General features: G+C 44.5%; 1 protein-coding gene across 1 annotated transcript in view; it reads right to left on the reverse strand.

The window, feature by feature from the left end:
- Window positions 1-242: 242 nt before the first annotated feature.
- The window catches only part of LOC126234921 (uncharacterized), a 41,016-nt gene continuing 21,512 nt past the window's right edge, over window positions 243-19,746 (reverse strand). The window contains exons 4-5 of the mRNA XM_049943661.1: window positions 12,371-12,457; window positions 243-1,460 (exon numbers count right to left, since the gene is read on the reverse strand). Coding sequence (XP_049799618.1) covers window positions 1,038-1,460; window positions 12,371-12,457 — 510 coding nt within the window. The 3' untranslated portion in view covers window positions 243-1,037. The remainder of the gene's footprint in view (window positions 1,461-12,370; window positions 12,458-19,746) is intronic.

Below are 19,746 nucleotides of genomic sequence, written 5' to 3' on the forward strand. Positions count from 1 at the left end.
GACATGTTGACGTTTAGGTTAGTCTGGGAAGGATGCTTGGATAGTGAATGTGGTTAAGGCGACCACTCGGGATAAGTGGGGAATTTATAGTAACAGTGATGAGTGCAATCCAGTGCAGAGAGAGAGAAACAACTTCAATAAATTTAAATTAAGAATGTATTTGTTCGTTTATTTAAACATAAAATTAAACTGTTACACCAATTATTAAACCTTTAACACCAATTTTATACCAACCAAAAATTGTGTAATAGTGTCAGAAGTAGAAAAACATGATATTTAAGTAAATAAACAAATAACTTTGCAAAATGCTTCGCTTTTAAGAATGTAGCCTTTTTATCTCTCTTTGACGTAAGATACGTTGTGAGTGTGTAAAAGAAGTTGTCAATCTAATGAATAAACGAGAAGGCTGAACAAGTATCTAAATGAAAATACTCAAAGCAGGTGTATGATGTAACATTCATATAACTGACATGACCATTAAACAACTGTTTCGCTCGGTTGTATCACATTGACTGAAACCGTGGAAAGTGTGTGAAAAACATTTGTATAGCTGATGGGGCTGCAGAGTTGAGTTTCATTCAACTGAATAACCCGATTGCATGAAAGAACAGTTGACTGGCTAATCAAATCTTAAGACCAGCAGGTGTTTGCGTCACTGAGGGTGACAAGGAGCAGAGGAACACTGTTACTGTTGATCTACAGTGGCAGATCCAGCAGCCTCACACTCTCGACATGACCCCTCTATACCACACATATCAGAGATGTATCCTCGTCCAAGTTCTGGACGTCAGTGTCCAATCCGCCCTGCAGAATCAGCCTCACAATGTCCTCCTGCCCCTCCCTGTCGTTATGTCGAGGGCTGTCGAGCTGTTGCTACGTTTCTATGTCACTTCCACAACGGTTTTTAGCTACAAGCAACGAAATGCACCCCATGGCACTAGAAGAAGTGACATAATACAGTCTTACACCACCAGGCCTGTCTACCTAAGCCACATCTGCTTCTAAATCTATATGTGTGCGTAGAAACCGATGTGCTACTACGTTTGCCATGGACCTGTCTGCCGGCTGCCACTGGAGTCTGCTGAAGACCCTGCCTCAGCCTCTGGCTGGAGTGGGGCATCCCCATCTGGAACCTCCCTGACATGGCCGGTGCTGCTGTCTTCTCCCCTCCCACTGCCACTAGAGCCTGCTGAAGACACCGGTTGTGGCGGCATCACCTCAGCCTCTGGCTGGGTTGGGTCACCCCCATCTGGAACCTCCGTGGCACAACTGGAGCTGCGGCTACTGCTCCCTCCCTGCACAGCCGCCTCTGCAGATGCTTTCTTTGGCTGTCCACCCTTCAGAAGTTTTCTCAAACGGTCTGCAAAACCACGTATGGCGAGTGGTTTTACCAGCGTCTTCTGGCGTGACTGTTTTTCATCCACTGTTCTGGACACTAGTTTTGAAAGTAAGTAGCAAACCTGTAAAACAACATCTGACTTTATTATTGCAGCAAAACAGTGGTAGTGTAATAGGAGCTGTAACTGTTATAAGCTGCTTGTGGTTGTTCACAAGGAGTATCTTAAAATAAGCCTCTATTTTTACAGCTGAAAGATAAATGTTTACCGCTAATACACTGGAGGCATGCAAGGGTAGATAAACAACAGGTCTATAGTATAACTCAAAAATAACCTATTTTTTTGTTTTGTAAAATAGTGTATATTTAGAAAATTAATTTTCTTGTTAATATGTAAAAACAGTGAATATCAATAAGTAATGTAAAACCAAGGAATTGTGGCTTACAACTACCAGGTGTTCCCATATTATCAAAATTTTAAAAATTCTGTTGTACACGTAAAACTGCTGCAATCTAAATAAATTTTTATGCATACTTAGAATATGGAATTGTATGTTATAACACCATCGTTCACCAATTCTCTGTTTTCCCCTTGCAGTACCTCATTTTTGCTATGTGAGGAACGAACCTATTAGCGTCTCTCTAATTTGGAAGTGAGCTGAGGTGGAGTGAGTACTCTCCTGCTGCGGCTCCTACTATTAGAGCAATGGTAGCCAGTGTGGTCCCTACGACCCACTAGCGGGCTTTCCACTTTCGTGGTGGACAGTAGCTAGTAGTTATTTTAAAAACATTTTCGTTAGATTTTCATAAAACTTTGCCATAAAATATTTGCAAAGCAATTATTGTTATATGCTTTAACTAGCTGTAAATCTGCCTTATAAATCTTATAAAGTACAGTTACTTCCCTACTTTACAAATCACCAATACTATGTAATCAGCGGGCGGTTACAAAATTTTACTACTGACAAAGATAAAAAAGTTGGCAGCAGGTGGAAAAGGTTGACTACCCATGTGTTAGAGTGTCCTCATGTACTAACAGGTAAGTTGGGCTAGAGGGTAAGTGAATGTCCCAGATGGGATCGTGTTGTGGCTTAAGGAGTCCTAGGTGCTTAACTCGAGGCCTGGATAACGCGCTTACCACAGCTTGAGAATGTGCCCTCTGCTGCAAAACACCAATACTGGAACCAGCTAAACAAAATAATGGCCAAGGTGTGGCCCAAGTACGGTCTTTTCGAAAAGATGGAAATATGTACACCAAATTAAGAAGGCTTATTAACAATTCTGGGGCCACCAACTGGGTGGTTTCACAGTAGGGATTGGCAAGAAAGTGATTGTCCAAGAAGGGGTAGAAGTATCCTGGAATGGGAGAATGACTTGGATGAAAGGTGGGAAGTGGAGTGGTCTAGGGCCTTGACATCGCAGCCTCGGGAAAAAAGTGTTGTTACGGAAAATGCTTATGCCTGGATACCATAAATTACAGAAAGACAATCACAATATTAACGCAATAAGCACACTGTATCTGCAGTGCTCAACATAGATCAAAATTTTGACCAGTGGGCATGCCAACACGTCCAGGCAGTTACATCTAGATGTTGAACTGGCACAAGGACTGGAAACAATTGTTGAAAATTTTATGTTGATGCGTGGAGGATGTTTCCGTACCGGTGTTTTCATAAGCAGTACAACTGACGCTAGTGGTCAGAGAAAATCTTATAAAGTGGTTACAAGAAAAGTATAGAATCAACCGGCCGCTGTGTCCGAGCGGTTCTAGGCGCTTCAGTCCGGAACCGCGCTGCTGCTACTGACGCAGGTTCGAATCCTGTCTCGGGCATGGATGTGTGTGATGTCCTCAGGTTAGTTACGTTTAAGTAGTTCTAAGTCTAGGGGACTGATGACCTCAGATGTTAAGTCCCATAGTGCTTAGAGCCATTTGAACTATTTGAAAGTATAGAACCAATCATCAGTGATCGCATGCCTTGGAATGATGAGCAATGTCTGCCACATTACACCATGAATGCTGACTGGTAACTTCTAGTACAAAATGATTGCGTTTGCTACAGAATATGTGACTGAAGAAACATTAGCTAACCCGTTCTCATGCGGAATAGTGCACCATGGCGTTTTGCACTTTCCACTCGGATGGACGAACTGATTCAGAGACATTAGCTCCAACGCCAAGAATTTAACAAGTGTATAGGAGAAGCAGTCAAGATGAAAGGTAAATCAGTGAACTCATATTGGTACTGGTCCACTACTGAACAGTATTCCAGAAATCGCCTTCAAATGGATGTTGCCACTAGTGAGCAGATCAAGATGTTCGATTCAGTATAAGATCTAAGGTCTATGTCGAGGTGCATTAGGTGGTTATTTGTCTGTTATGGAGGTCAGTGTTGTGTGATATGAGCTACTACATGCTACCTAGTACATGCAGGTAGATTCTTTCGTGGGAGACACGCACTTGGAGACGACAGGCATTGAGTGATTGGAGTTTTGTAAAAGAAAATATGTATCACTATGCGTACTATTGAACGGCCTTCATCCTGTTACTCGTTTGAGCTGAGGTGAATAGAAATACCGTGATTACCTTCCATATTGTCTTGCAACCACTGATCTTTTGTTTACGCCACTTCCAGGCAAGTATGAGGGCTGTCTTGCGAAATTAATCCCTGTTTGTGGTGCTAATATTAGTCGTATATGTGTTCATCTTTTTTGCAGATCTTCAGGAGAATTTAAATCCGTAATCTGGTCCAATTATAGTTCGATAGCGTCCACATTCTATGTACAGGGTGTTTCAAAAATGACCGGTATATTTGAAACGGCAATAAAAACTAAACGAGCAGCGATATAAATACACCGTTTGTTGCAATATGCTTGGGACCACAGTACATTTTCAGGCAGACAAACTTTCGAAATTACAGTAGTTACAATTTTCAACAACAGATGGCGCTGCAAGTGATGTGAAAGATATAGAAGACAACGCAGTCTGTGGGTGCGCCATTCTGTACGTCGTCTTTCTGCTGTAAGCGTGTGCTGTTCACAACGTGCAAGTGTGCTGTAGACAACATGGTTTATTCCTTAGAACAGAGGATTTTTCTGGTGTTGGAATTCCACCGCCTAGAACACAGTTTTGTTGCAACAAGACGAAGTTTTCAACGGAGGTTTAATGTAACCAAAGGACCGAAAAGCGATACAATAAAGGATCTGTTTGAAAAATTTCAACGGACTGGGAACGTGACGGATGAACGTGCTGGAAAGGTAGGGCGACCGCGTACGGCAACCACAGAGGGCAACGCGCAGCTAGTGCAGCAGGTGATCCAACAGCGGCCTCGGGTTTCCGTTCGCCGTGTTGCAGCTGCGGTCCAAATGACGCCAACGTCCACGTATCGTCTCATGCGCCAGAGTTTACACCTCTATCCATACAAAATTCAAACGCGGCAACCCCTCAGCGCCGCTACCATTGCTGCACGAGAGACATTCGCTAATGATATAGTACACAGGATTGATGACGGCGATATGCATGTGGGCAGCATTTGGTTTACTGACGAAGCTTATTTTTACCTGGACGGCTTCGTCAATAAACAGAACTGGCGCATATGGGGAACCGAAAAGCCCCATGTTGCGGTCCCATCGTCCCTGCATCCTCAAAAAGTACTGGTCTGGGCCGCCATTTCTTCCAAAGGAATCATTGGCCCATTTTTCAGATCCGAAACGATTACTGCATCACGCTATCTGGACATTCTTCGTGAATTTGTGGCGGTACAAACTGCCTTAGACGACTCTGCGAACACCTCGTGGTTTATGCAAGATGGTGCCCGGTCACATCGCACGGCCGACGTCTTTAATTTCCTGAATGAATATTTCGATGATCGTGTGATTGCTTTGGGCTATCCGAAACATACAGGAGGCGGCGTGGATTGGCCTCCCTATTCGCCAGACATGAACCCCTGTGACTTCTTTCTGTGGGGATACTTGAAAGACCAGGTGTACCGCCAGAATCCAGAAACAATTGAACAGCTGAAGCAGTACATCTCATCTGCATGTGAAGCCATTCCGCCAGACACGTTGTCAAAGGTTTCGGGTAATTTCATTCAGAGACTACGCCATATTATTGCTACGCATGGTGGATATGTGGAAAATATCGTACTATAGAGTTTCCCAGACCGCAGCGCCATCTGTTGTTGAAAATTGTAACTACTGTAATTTCGAAAGTTCGTCTGCCTGAAAATGTACTGTTGTCCCAAGCATATTGCAACAAACGGTGTATTTCTATCGCTGCTCGTTTAGTTTTTATTGCCGTTTCAAATATACCGGTCATTTTTGAAACACCCTGTACTTGTAATGACATTTACGTAAGAGTTAAGCGATTATTCAATTCGTGTGCAGACCCATGCACCCAGACTGGTTTCTTCCTTGATTTCTTAATTTCATATTAGTTTTTTCGAGCGACTGGCAGTAGTTTAAAGGGATTATCAGTTTTATGTGCTGTTCACATTCTGCTTAAGCAACACATGGTTATGTATTTGATTGCACATTGAGAGGCCAGTACGATATGATCAACTGCTTAACAACACAGTAGCCCAGCTTTTGAACACAGTACATAAGAAGTTTTCTAAAAGACCTTGGTAGTGTTCCAGAGATATGTGCCTCCAGAAATGGACGCAAAGGTCACTTAATTCCCATATATTACGAACCGGTGTTTTGGGGGCGCAGTGCTGGCGCCTGATAGCCTCCAAAATGCGTTCAATCAGGTTCAGTAAGAGCGACTTTTTTGTCGGAGACATCAATGTGAGATAACAAACATGCCCCTCAGATCACTGTAGAACTATTCTGGTTTTGACACATACAGTTATCCTGTTGGAAGATTCCATCGTTACTGGGGAAGTCATCAAGTGTGAACGCATGCAAGAGACCCGTCATGAGGCTTGGACGTCAAACACCTTACGGCCTGAATCTTCGTGGTAGATTAGAATTGTGTGTCGTACCGCGACTCGAATTCGGGACCTTTCCATTTCGTGGACAAGTGCTCCATCAGGCACGACTCACGAGCCGCCCTCACAGCTTTACTTCCATCAGTACCTCGCCTCCTACCTCCCAACGGTAGGAGAGGAGATACTGACGGAAGTGAAGCTCTGAGGACGGCTCGTGAGTCTTGGTTGGGTAGCACAGTTGGTAGAGAACTTGCCTACGAAATGGAAAGGTCCCGAGTTCGACTTTCGGTACCGCAGTCAGTTTTAATCTGTGAGGAAGTTTCATATCAGCGCACACTCCACTACAGAGTGAATAATTTCTTGACCTTACTATCTGCTCGTGGTTCCGCCATCCTTTAACCATTCTCCATATGCGCTCACAACAGTAGCACGTGAATGGCAAACACGCTTCGCCTTTTCCAAGGTACTCCTTCCCATGTGCTGGGCCGTAACTGCCTACCATTTATCAAAGCTGCTTATCTACATCTACATCTACGTCCATACTCCGCAAGCCACCTGACGGTGTGTGGCGGAGGGTACTTTGAGTACCTCTATTGGTTCTCCCTTCTATTCCAGTCTCGTATTGTTCGTCGAAAGAAGGATTGTTGGTATGCTTCTGTGTGGGCTCTAATCTCTCTGATTTTATCCTCATGGTCTCTTCGCGAGATATACGTGGGAGGGAGCAATATACTACTTGACTCTTCGGTGAAGGTATGTTCTCGAAACTTTAACAAAAGCCCGTATCGAGTTACTGAGCGTCTCTCCTGCAGAGTCTTCCACTGGAGTTTATCTATCATCTCCGTAACGCTTTCGCGATTACTAAATGATCCTGTAACGAAGCGCGCTGCTCTCCGTTGGATCTTCTCTATCTCTTCTATCAACCCTATCTGGTACGGATCCCACACTGCCGAGCAGTATTCAAGCAGTGGGCGAACAAGCGTACTGTAACCTACTTCCTTTGTTTTCGGATTGCATTTCCTCAAAATTCTTCCAATGAATCACAGTCTGGCATCTGCTTTACCAACGATCAACTTTATATGATCATTCCATTTTAAATCACTCCTAGTGCGTACTCCCAGATAATTTCTGGAATTAACTGCTTCCAGTTGCTGACCTGCTATATTTTAGCTAAATGATAAACGATCTTTCTTTCTATGTATTCGCAGCACATTTTACTTGTCTACGTTGAGATTCAATTGCCATTCCCTGCACCATGCGTCAATTCGCTGCAGATCCTCCTGCATTTCAGTACAATTTTCCATTGTTACAACCTCTCGATACACCACAGCATCATCTGCAAAAAGCGTCAGTGAATTTCCGATGTCATCCACAAGGTCATTTATGTATATTGTGAGTAGCAACGGTCCTACGACACTCCCCTGCGGCACACCTGAAATCACTCTTACTTCGGAAGACTTCTCTCCATTGAGAATGACATGCTGCGTTCTGTTATCTAGGAACTCTTCAATCCAATCACACAATTGGTCTGATAGTCCATATGCTCTTACTTTCTTCATTAAACGACTGTGGGGAACTGTATCGAACGCCTTGCGGAAGTCAAGAAACACGGCATCTATCTGGGATCCCGTGTCTATGGCCCGCTGAGTCTCGTGGACGAATAGCGCGAACTGGGTTTCACACGATCGTCTTTTTCGAAACCCATGCTAATTCCTACAGAATAGATTTCTAGTCTCCAGAAATGTCATTATACTCGAACATAATACGTGTTCCGAAATTCTACAACTGATCGACGTTAGAGATATATGTCTATAGTTCTGCACAGCTGTTCGACGTCCCTTCTTGAAAACAAGGATGACCTGTGCCCTTTTCCAATCTTTTGGAACGCTACGCTCTTCTAGAGACCTACGGTACACCGCTGCAAGAAGCGGGGCAAGTTCCTTCGCGTACTCTGTGTAAAATCGAACTGGTATCCCATCAGGTCCAGCGGCCTTTCCACTTTTGAGCGATTTTAATTGTTTCTCTATCCCTCTGTCGTCTATTTCGATATCTACCATTTTGTCATGTGTGCGACAATCTAGAGAAGGAACTACAGTGCCTTCTTCCTCTGTGAAACAGCTTTAGAAAAAGACATTTAGTATTTCGGCCTTTAGTCTGTCATCCTCTGTTTCAGTACCATTTTGGTCACAGACTGTCTGGACAATTTGTTTGACATTAGACCAAAATTTCTTAGGATTTTCTGCCAAGTCAGTACATAGAACTTTACTTTCGAATTCATTGAACGCCTCTCGCATAGCCCTCCTCACACTGCATTTCGCTTCGCGTAATTTTTGTTTGTCTGCAAGGCTTTGGCTATGTTTATGTTTGCTGTGAAGTTCCCTTTGCTACCGTAGCAGTTTTCTAACTCGGTTGTTGTACCACGGTGGCTCTTTTCCATCTCTTACGATCTTGCTTGGCACATACTCATCTAACGCATAGTGTACGATGGTTTTGAACTTTGTCCACTGATCCTCAACACTATCTATACTTCAGACAAATCTTTAGTGTTGAGCCGTCAGGTACTCTGTAATCTGCTTTTTTCACTTTTGCTAAACAGAAAAATCTTCCTACCTTTTTTAATATTTCTATTTACGGCTGAAATCATCGATGCAGTAACCGCTTTATGATCGCTGATTCCCTGTTAACTGTTTCAAATAGTTCGCGTCTGTTTGTCAGTGAATCTTACTAACTGCGGTCCGTATCGTCACCAGAATGATTCCCCACTCATCTCTGCTTCAAGTATATACTTGCCTTACTGTATCACTTGCCCATAGTGCTAGCAAGTGGCTATCACTATGGTGGTGGGCGGTGGTTGCAGTCTTCTGGCTCGCCGGTGTATAGCTTCAGCTGTTCATCACATGTATTAAATGTAAGAACATATGATGGACATTTATTAATCTTGCTGTTTTATAATGTAATTTGTTTACCAAGGCCATTGGTGATCAGTTTGCATTTTCCTGCCTTGCGCTCTGTTGTAACTGAGGCTGAAATACATTACGCCGCCGTCCCCACCCCTCCCCCACCGTCCCCACTCACTAAATTATTACTCCGAATCAATTTCATGTCTTAAGTTTCAATTTCTAAGGTGAGTTTCACCTGAGTCTGTATCTAACAGTCGCATAGATGAGCTAAAGAGAGATTACATGCGCTAGTTACTTTGATTTCTATGGACAGACTAACCATATTCGTCCAGTTCTGGACCTCGTGCATCAAGGCTGGCTCTTAAAACCATAGTGATGCAGTAGGAATTTCTGGGCATTCTGTGGTGTTTTAGAGTCAGATTTAATTTGAACTAACAAAGGCATCACCCACTGGCAACGACAGCACATGTTTTCAGAGGAATGACTTTAGTTATGTTGGAACAGTCACTGTTGCCGAATCAGGTTTTGTGGGTGAGTTTGTACATAACACTGTACTCTTATAGGGCGGTCAAAATTATTAACATATCATTACTGTTAACACTATATTATTATTATTATTATTGTTATGTGAATGACTTCGTACCAGCAAACGGCACTGCTATAGGAGGGTCAAGATTATTAACATTACCATTACTGCCATCATTATATTGTTATTATTATTATTATTGCTGTTCAGACAAATTTCGAGCTTGCAGCCGGTCTTCGTTCAATACTTCGCACGATAATTCAACCGGGCACCTGCCAGTCATCTTCAGGTGAGCCGTCGCAGACTGGCGAAAACTTTTTTTTTTCTTCTTTATTGATTTTCAATTCCCCCCGAAGGGGGCGGGCTGGCAGCAGCTTAGTACGCTGCTCTACAGCCTACAGACATTTTTTTAAAAAACGGAAGAAGAAAAGAAACAAGAAAAACAGGCGATAAAACGGTGACTTAAAGTGTAAAATGGCGGGAAAATGCGGAAAGTTAAAACAGAAAGTAAAAGGGGGTGGTAATGTTAATAAGAGACACGGAAGCAGACAAGTAACGTAGTACACACACAATTAAAAAACATGGCGACAGTCTGGGTTCTGTTCGCAATAGATAAAAGTACACCCAGCGACAGTATGATGGCCGGAATGAGATTTTCACTCTGCAGCGGAGTGTGCGCCGATATGAAACTTCCTGGCAGGTTAAAACTGTGTGCCCGACCGAGACTCGAACTCGGGACCTTTGCCTTTCGCGGGCAAGTGCTCTACCAACTGAGCTACCGAAGCACGACTCACGCCCGGTCTCACAGCTTTACTTCTACCAGTATCTCGTCTCCTACCTTCCAAACTTTACAGAAGCTCTCCTGCGAACCTTGCAGAACTAGCACTCCTGAAAGAAAGGATATTGCGGAGACATGGCTTAGCCACAGCTTGGGGGATGTTTCCAGAATGAGATTTTCACTCTGCAGCGGAGTGTGCGCTGATATGAAACTTCCTGGCAGATTAAAACTGTGTGCCCGACCGAGACTCGAACTCGGGACCCTTGCCTTTCGCGGGCAAGTGCTCTACCAACTGAGCTACCGAAGCACGACTCACGCCCGGTCTCACAGCTTTACTTCTGCCAGTATCTCGTCTCCTACCTTCCAAACTTTACAGAAGCTCTCCTGCGAACCTTGCAGAACTAGCACTCCTGGCTATTTTAAACGAAGTGTTGCTAACGAAAGGAAGAAAAGCTAAAGATTATTCCGGAATGTTCTCCTCTTTATCCACTTCCTGCTTCTTAGTTTTAACTATTAGTGCCCTGTTAATCTGCCGGATGGAATACCCATTTTCGCTGAATACTGTCTTTAGATGGGCGAGTTCTTGAGGTAAGCTATCTAGATCTGCGACAGTATGAGCTCTATGAACAAGTGTTTTAAGCAAACTCATGGTTTGCGGTGGGTGATGGCAACTCGATGCTTGCAGGTACAAAGCAGTATGAGTGGGTTTCCGGTAAACTGAATGCCCTAGAGAACCATCATTCTTCCTTCGAACCAGGACATCCAAGAAAGGCAAACAACCATCTTTCTCTATTTCCATGGTGAACCGGATGTTGCTATGAATGGAGTTGATGTGATGTAGAAACTCCATTAATTTGTCTTCTCCATGAGGCCACACTATGTAAGTGTCATCCACATACCGCCAAAAAACTGTTGGTTCCAGGGCAGCTGATTCAAGCGCTCTCTCTTCAGAATCCTCCATAAAAGGTTGGCCATCAAAGGAGACAGGGGGCTACCCATGGCGACACCGTCAGTCTGTTCAAAATATTCTTGATTAAACATCAAATAAGTTGAGGAAAGAGCGTACCTGAACAAAGCAGTGATATCAACAGGAAACATGTTACCAATCAGTGTCAAAGAATCTGCAAGAGGAACTTTTGTAAAAAGTGAGACCACACCAAAACTTACTAGAAGGTCTACACTGCTAAGACGGTGTGGCAAACAGCAACGCAGAGGGCGACTGAGTTCCGCTATTCCACCAGTGAGAGCGCTGCCGGCGGGCAGCGTGGTTCATCTATCAACTTTTCGACGCATGCGCAGAATAGTTACAGTACGCTATATATTACGGAACGGAGGACGTTTTCGCCAGTCTGCGACGGCTCACCTGAAGATGACTGGCAGGTGCCCAGTTGAAATATCGTGCGAAGTATTGAACGACGACCGGCTGCAAACCCGAAATCACACCGGGAAAATTTTAAAATTCACATTATTATTGCTGTTGTTATGAGATAATTATAATCTATTTAAGCTATCTGCAGATGATTTGGCAGATTTGTCTGGTGTTGCAGCAGTCTCTGCAATCGGTAGTGTAAGCGGGTACAGAACACTTCGTTTTGTTTTTGATATATTAATGTAAACCAATCGAAGGTGAAGCCAAGAAACTGAAATTTGGCCATTCAGTGACATTATAATAAATTCAAGGGTCAAAAGCCTTTAATATTATAATTAAACCCAAACAAAGTACTGTAAATTTTCGATAGTCATGAACCAATGAAATATCACATAAAGATATCAATACTGCAAAAGCACAATCAGAACACCACCGTGATCAAATTACTAATAGCGGTCAAAAACAGTGCTTGGGCCTTGCTGCGTCACCTCCATTATAGATAAAGCAACAGCCAACATAAATGATCTCGAACTTACCATCCCGTGGCCTTCTTCCGCGGCTTTTCGACACATCACCCTGAGCAGCTCTCTTGGCAAATTTGCAGAGATCAAGGATGCGGTAAACTGCAGACAGGAGACTATGTCAGAAAAGTTGTTCCCTTGCGGTCTTACTAGTGATAAACAAAAAACATTATGCAACAGTTTACAGAATAACAAATTATTCAGATATTTCATAGGGCTACATTTCTTCTTTGCTACAATTAAAATACATTTTGAATACAAATCTCGTCACAAAGCACCTCCGAACTTACACACGGTATGTGTGGTGCGTTTGTATTTAAAAATCGCAAATTTCTGGACAGTAGAGTGAACAGTACGGCATATTATGTTGGACTACTGCAAGGCTGATTCACCGAGAATGATGCAGCATGTCCACATGTTGACATTGTCAGGTATGTACACCGATCCATTCCTCTGTGCTTCAGTCACTTCATTCAAACACCACAATTGCAGTTCGATAATGAATAATGAAAGAACTTACAATAACACAGCTACTCCTGTTTTGGAAAATATATCTCTGTAAGCAAGAATTAATACACACCGTTTCGAACAAATGTATGGTTTTTGCGGAATAATAACTCATTTTTGACTTTTGTGAATCTGCTGGTCATAATAATTGACTGTTACATCATGTTTTTTATACAGTGACTTTTACTCCTTTAATTGTAGGTTAGCTTTTTTTATGTACTTACAGTAGCTTGAATGAATTATTAGCTTTACTTGTTGATCACATTTTCCTTCAACATAATCACCAAAATTCACCATCTGACCACATTTTTTTGAAGGTAATGATATGCTACGCATTAAACAAATTTTCTCATTAATGCTAGGGAAAAGTAAGAATAATGATTATTATATAGCTCCCTGCAGCTCTGCTCTGTGTTGCGAAGAGTCGGAAAATCTTAACCTGGATGCTGAAATTTAAAGATATGTGGGCTACCCTTTAAAATAGATTTTCCTTGATACACTGCTAAGGGATGCAATTGCGATCTTTGAAATGACTGGGGGAAAGTGTGGATTGCCATACTTGGGTTATAATGCCTTATCACCAACTGATTTGCTTAACTCAGTGTGTGTATGTGTGTGTGTGTGTGTGTGTGTGTGTGTGTGTGTGTGTGTGTGTGTGTCTGTGTCTGTGTCGCTGTTTAATGCTCTGTATTACACTGAAGAGCCAAAGAAAGTGGGTATTTAAATACAGAGGTATTTAACAGGCAGAATACAGCAAAGCCGTCGGCAACACCCATGTAAGACAACAAGTGTCTGGCACAGTTGTTAGATCAGTTACTACTGCTACAATGCCAGGTTACCAATATTTAAGTGAGTTTGAACATGACTTTACAGTCGGCGCACGAGGCATGTGACACAGTATCTCGAAGGTAGCTATGAAGTGGGGATTTTCCCTACGACCATTTCACGAGTGTACCGTGAATATCAGAAGTCCGGTAAAACATCAAATCTCCGACATTGCTGCGGCCGGAAAAAGGTCCTGCAAGAATGGGACCAACGACGACTAAAGAGAATTGTTCAACGTGACAGAAGTGCAGTTCTTCCGCAAATTGCTGCAGATTTCAATGCTGGACCATCAACAAATATCTGCGTACAAACCATTCAACGAAACATCATGGATATGGGCTTTCGGAGCTAAAGGCCCCTCTTTTATCCTTGCCGACTGCACGCCACAAAGCTTTACGCCTCGCCTGGGCCCATCAACACCGACATTGGACTGTTGGTGACTGGAAATGTGTTGCCTGGTCGGATGAGTCTCGTTTCAAATTGTATCGAGCGGATGGAGGTGTATGGGCATGGAGACAACCTCATGAATCAATTGACCCTGCAGGTTAGCAGGGGACTGTTCAAGCTGGTGGAGGCTCTGTAATGCTGTGGTGGTGTGCAGTTGGAGTGATATGGGACCCCTGATACGTCTAGATATGACTCTGATAGGTGACACGTACGTAAGCCTCCTGTCTGCTCATTTGCATCCATTCATGTCCATTGTGTATTCCGACTTACTTGGGCAATTCCAGCAGGACAATTCGACACCCCGCACATCCAGAATTGCTACAGAGTGGCTCCAAGAACACTCATCGGACTTTAAACACTTCAGCTGGCCACCAAACTCCCCAGACATGAACATTATTGAGCATATCTGGATTGCCTTGGGACGTGCTGTTCAGAAGAGATCTCCACCCTCTCGTACACTTGTGGATTTATGGACAGACCTGCAGCATTCATGATGTCAGTTCCCTCCAGCATGACTTCAGACATCAGTCGAGTCCATGCCACGTCGTGTTGCGGCAATTCTGCGTTCTCATGGGGGCCCTACGCAATATTAGGCAGGTTTCCCACTTTCCTTGGCTCTTCAGTGTGTGTACATATATATATAGTCGGTAAACACCTTGTAAGGGATGTGGCCTAGTGATAGGTCTAGAGTCGCTTTTAGCGAGAGGCCGAGGAACTTTCGGCAGCTGGGTAGGTTAATATCGGAGGTGGAGGCCGTGTGCATTGCTGATAGCACTCGAGTTGTAAGCGGGCAAAACATTCGGCGGCCACCAGAGATCGCGTCTTCAATGAGTTAATCACGTTTTCATGATCTACGGTGTTACACGAGCCAGGTTAGAGCGGAACTGTCCGTTGCGGAGGAGCATCTCTGGTAGTTGACACAGGGGAAGGGAGCCTCGACCGTTTCCGATGTTTTATAGAAAGACTGTGGCTACCCCATCTTCAGGGGCTCCGTTTGTGTGTGCGAGTTTTAATGGTGAACCAGTGTGTGTGCTTTTTGATTTGGGCAGTTCTTTGAGTCTGATTCACGAACATTGGTATTTGGCACACATTGCCTTATGCAAGTTTCCCCTGCTTGATAGCGTGAGAGATTCCGTTGCTGGGGGGAGGTACGGTTAAGGTCCGGATTGGAAATTTTACATGGAAGATTAAGACGGAGGTAGTTCGGAATTTGTCAGTTTCTGCCACTATGAGCGCGAACTCATCCGGCATGTTGGTCTGATTCGTGATTGGGGAAGAGCCAAGCTCTCTTTTGGCATCGATAGGGCGCGCCATTATAAATTTTGTAAGCACCGGTAGGAAGGGGTACTGAGAATCTGTCCAGAATGGTTATGATTGAGGGAGATAAGGATGGTTATGATTTTAGTCATCTTTATCCTGAAGAGGCACAGGGTTACGCTAGCTGTGTAATGAGTTTGGCGATGTGCTGACTGATCGCTTGGGTGTAATGAAAGGGGAGGAATACAAGACTGAGCTTACTGACAACATACCGGTACGGCACCCACTGTATCGTCTTTTTCCACCTCGTAGTAAGCAGCTCAGGCTGTACATAGACGAAATGATGAGAGAGGGGGTTACTGGGACGTCTAGCTCAGGCTATGCATCCCCCATATTTCTGGTACCCATAGAACAGGACGGGGTACGCCCAGTAGTGGATTATAGAAATGGCTCTGAGCACTATGGGATTTGATTGACGATTCCATGAAGTGCTGTTTGCACAACGACCTTCCTTTTAATTTTAACTATGGGACTTAACATCTGAGGTCATCAGTCCCCGCGAACTTAGAAGTACTTAAACCTAACTAACCCAAGGGCATCACACACATCCATGCCCGATCCAAGATTCGAACCTGCGACCGTAGCGCCTAGAACCCTCGGCCACTGCGACCGGTTGGATTATAGAGCCATGAATGAGAATGTACACTACTGGCCATTCAAATTGCTACACTACGAAGATGACGTGCTACAGACGCAAAATTTAACCGACAGGAAGAAGATTCTGTGATATGCAAATGATTAGCTTTTCAGAGCATTCACACAAGGTGGGCGCCGGTGGTGACACCTACAACGTGCTGACATGAGGAAAGTTTCCAACCGATTTCTCATACACAAACAGCAGTTGACCGGCGTTGACTGGTGAATTGTTGTTGTAATGTCTCGTGTAAGGAGAAGAAATGCGTACCATAACATTTCCGACTTTGATAAAGGTCGGATTGTAGCCTATCACGATTGCGGTTTATCGTATCGCGACATTGCTACTCGCGTTGGTTGATATCCGGTGACTGTTAGCAGAATATGGAATCGGTGGGTTCAGGAGGGTAATACGGAACGCCGTGCTGGATCCCAACGCCCTCGTATCACTAACAGTCGAGATGACAGGCATCTTATCCGCATGGCTGTAACGGATCGTGTAGCCACGTCTCGATCCCTGAGTCAACAGATAGGGACGTTTGCAAGACAACAACCATCTGCACGATCAGTTCGACGACGTTTGCAGCAGCATGGACTATCAGCTCGGAGACCATGGCTGCGCTTACACTTGACGCTGCATCACAGAAGGAGCGCGTGCGATGGTGTACTCAACGACGAACCTGGATGCACGAGTGGCAAAACGTCATGTTTTCGGATGAATACAGATTCTGTTTACAGCATCATGATGGTCGCATCCGTGTTTGGCGACATCGCGGTTAACCCACATTGGAAGCTTGTATTAGTCATCGCCATACTAGCGGATCACCCGGCGTGATGGTATGCGGTGCCATTGGTTACACGTCTCGGTCACCTCTTGTTCGCATTGATGGCTCTTTGAACAGTGGACGTTACATTTCAGATGTGTTACGACCCATGGCTCTACCAGTCATTCGATCCCTGCGAAAACCCTACATTTCAGCAGGATAATGCACGACCGCATGTTGCAGGTCCTGTACGGGCCTTTCTGGATACAGAAAATGTTCGACTGTTGCCGTGGTCAGCACATTCTCCAGATCTCTGACCAATTGAAAACGTCTGGTCAACGGTGGCCGAGCAACTGGCTCGTCACAATACGCCAGTCACTACTCTTGATAAACTGTGGTATCGTGTTGAAGCTGCATGGGCAGCTGTACCCGTACACGCCATCCAAGCTCTTTTTGATTCAATGCCCAGGCGTATCAAGGCCGTTATTAGTGCCCGAGATGGTTATTCTAGGTACTGATTTCTCAGGGTCTATGCACCCAAACTGCGTGAAAATGTAATCACATGTCAGTTCTAGTATAATATATTAGTCCAATGAATACCCGTTTATCATCTGCATTTCTTGTTGGTGTAGCAATTTTAATGGCCAGTAGTGTATCATGCCCATGGATTTGGTTCCTCTGGTTTCTAAGCACACTCACAAAAGCCCAATAACTGGTCATCTGGGTGTTTTCAAGACCAGAATGATGAGTAGGGAGCATTTTTTTGGAAGTCTATGGATAAAGAGATAAGGGCCCCGGTGGCGAGTTGTAAGATGTGCGCCATTAGCAAACCGGCACTGAATACACGCCAGTGGTTCCTGGCATCTGCTGTACTGATTCGGCCTTCGGAGAGGATGCATGTAGACTGTGTGGGACCTTCCCACGGTCGCGAGATGGATCCGCTACACGCTTGTATGCGTGGACGCATTTTAAGCTTTTGTTGAATAATTCTGACGCGTAGTTGACATCCCAGGTTACTATCAGATGCCTTCAGTAGATATTTGGGGCCTTTGAGCCATGTAGATTATTAGCTACGGATAATGCTCCTATCTTTACTTCAGCAGCCTTCCGCAGTTCCTATTTTGAGGCTGGAAATATTCACACTACTGCAACAGAATACTACCCTAATCCCTCATTTCCTGAGAGAGTAATCCGAACTTTGCGTGCGGCCCTTATCACATTCCATACCCAGTGGGACAGCTCACTGCCCTGGCTAGGGTATGCTTTTAATACAGCCATACATGAGGCTCCCAAGGAAATTCCGACGGCCCTGATGTCCGCATTCAAGCCTAATTCTCCCCTATCTAGATTGTGGGCGTTGTATGATCTACTGCCAGATAAAGTTGACGCTGCGCAAGTACGGGCGAACTGGAAGCGTGCCGACAGAAATCTTAAGGTAGCACATGAGGGGTTTTTTGGGTTCAAAATTTTGTGGACGTGAGTCGAGGGCCCATGTAGAGTAATGGGAAAACTCTTACCCACATTTGCCGGCCCTCTCCAGATCTTTTGGTTCGTAACACCGGTCACCTTCCTCGTTAAAAACCCACAGTCCATGCATATTTCTCAAACTAAACCTTTTCAAGAAGGTAGTGCCCCCAGTAATAGCTAGGTAGTTGAATGCCATACTCATTGCGAAACTTTTTAATAAATCGTTTCATCTTATATCCTTGCTTGTAAAATGACTTTGAAGTGTCTTGATGGCAGTATGGCGCTCCCATGGCAACGTGACTAACGCCAGCGTACGAGTTTCAGCGTTCTGCGCCGCCGCCTGGACGTGTGCCTAATGAGGGGGGGGGGGGGGGGGGGGATGTGATGGTTCGATTCCAGAGCCAGCGGCGGCCACTTTGAATTCCCGATAGTGGTGCCTCCGGCGCCCGGAGTGACTGAGAGGACGTTTCGGGATAGGTTGCGTCCAAGCTGCTGGCGGCGTGTGGACAGAACCTTCCGGAGGCGGACTGTGAAAATTTCTCACTGCGAGAAGCTGGCTGATGAAGAGTGGCCACACTCTTTGCCCTGGTGATCCGCTGGACTGGTCAGCGCACACGGTCAGTCAGCCGGAGGTTCCAAGCCGTTATTGGATCGAGTGAGCACGAAGAATTTTATGAATGGCCCCTCTGGAACTGCTGCATACCGCCAATAACCGAATTGTGGACTCCATGGGACGTTACCCAACTATGTAAAAGACAGGTAATGTTGGTCGGGATGGCCGTTTGCAACTGTTAGTCTATGTTGTTTCACGTGGCCGTTACAGCTTGAGAAAGTGCATTTAAAAAAAAAAAAAAAATGGTTCAAATGGCTCTGAGCACTATGGGACTCAACTGCTGAGGTCATTAGTCCCCTAGAACTTAGAACTAGTTAAACCTAACTAACCTAAGGACATCACAAACATCCATGCCCGAGGCAGGATTCGAACCTGCGACCGTAGCGGTCAAAGTGCATTTCCTGCTCACATGATTGAATGAGATTCATGAAATAAGGTTGTATACATGGAGGAAACCTGGAGATACTGGAAGGTTTCAGATAGATTATATAATGGTAAGACAGAGATTTAGGAACCAGGTTTTAAATTGTAAGACATTTCCAGGGGCAGATGTGGACTCTGACGACAATCTATTGGTTATGAACTGTAGATTAAAACTGAAGAAACTGCAAAACAGTGGGAATTTAAGGAGATGGGACCTGGATAAACTGACAGAACCAGAGGTGGTAGAGAGTTTCAGGGAGAGCATTAAGGAACGATTGACAAGAATGGGAGAAAGAAATACGATAGAAGAAGAATGGGAAGTTTTGAGAGATCAAATAGTGAACGCAGCAGAGGATCAAGTAGGTAAAAAGACGAGGGCTAACAATATCCTTGGG

This window comes from Schistocerca nitens, chromosome 2 (genome assembly GCF_023898315.1).
Source record: "Schistocerca nitens isolate TAMUIC-IGC-003100 chromosome 2, iqSchNite1.1, whole genome shotgun sequence".
Classification (NCBI taxonomy): domain Eukaryota; kingdom Metazoa; phylum Arthropoda; class Insecta; order Orthoptera; family Acrididae; genus Schistocerca; species Schistocerca nitens.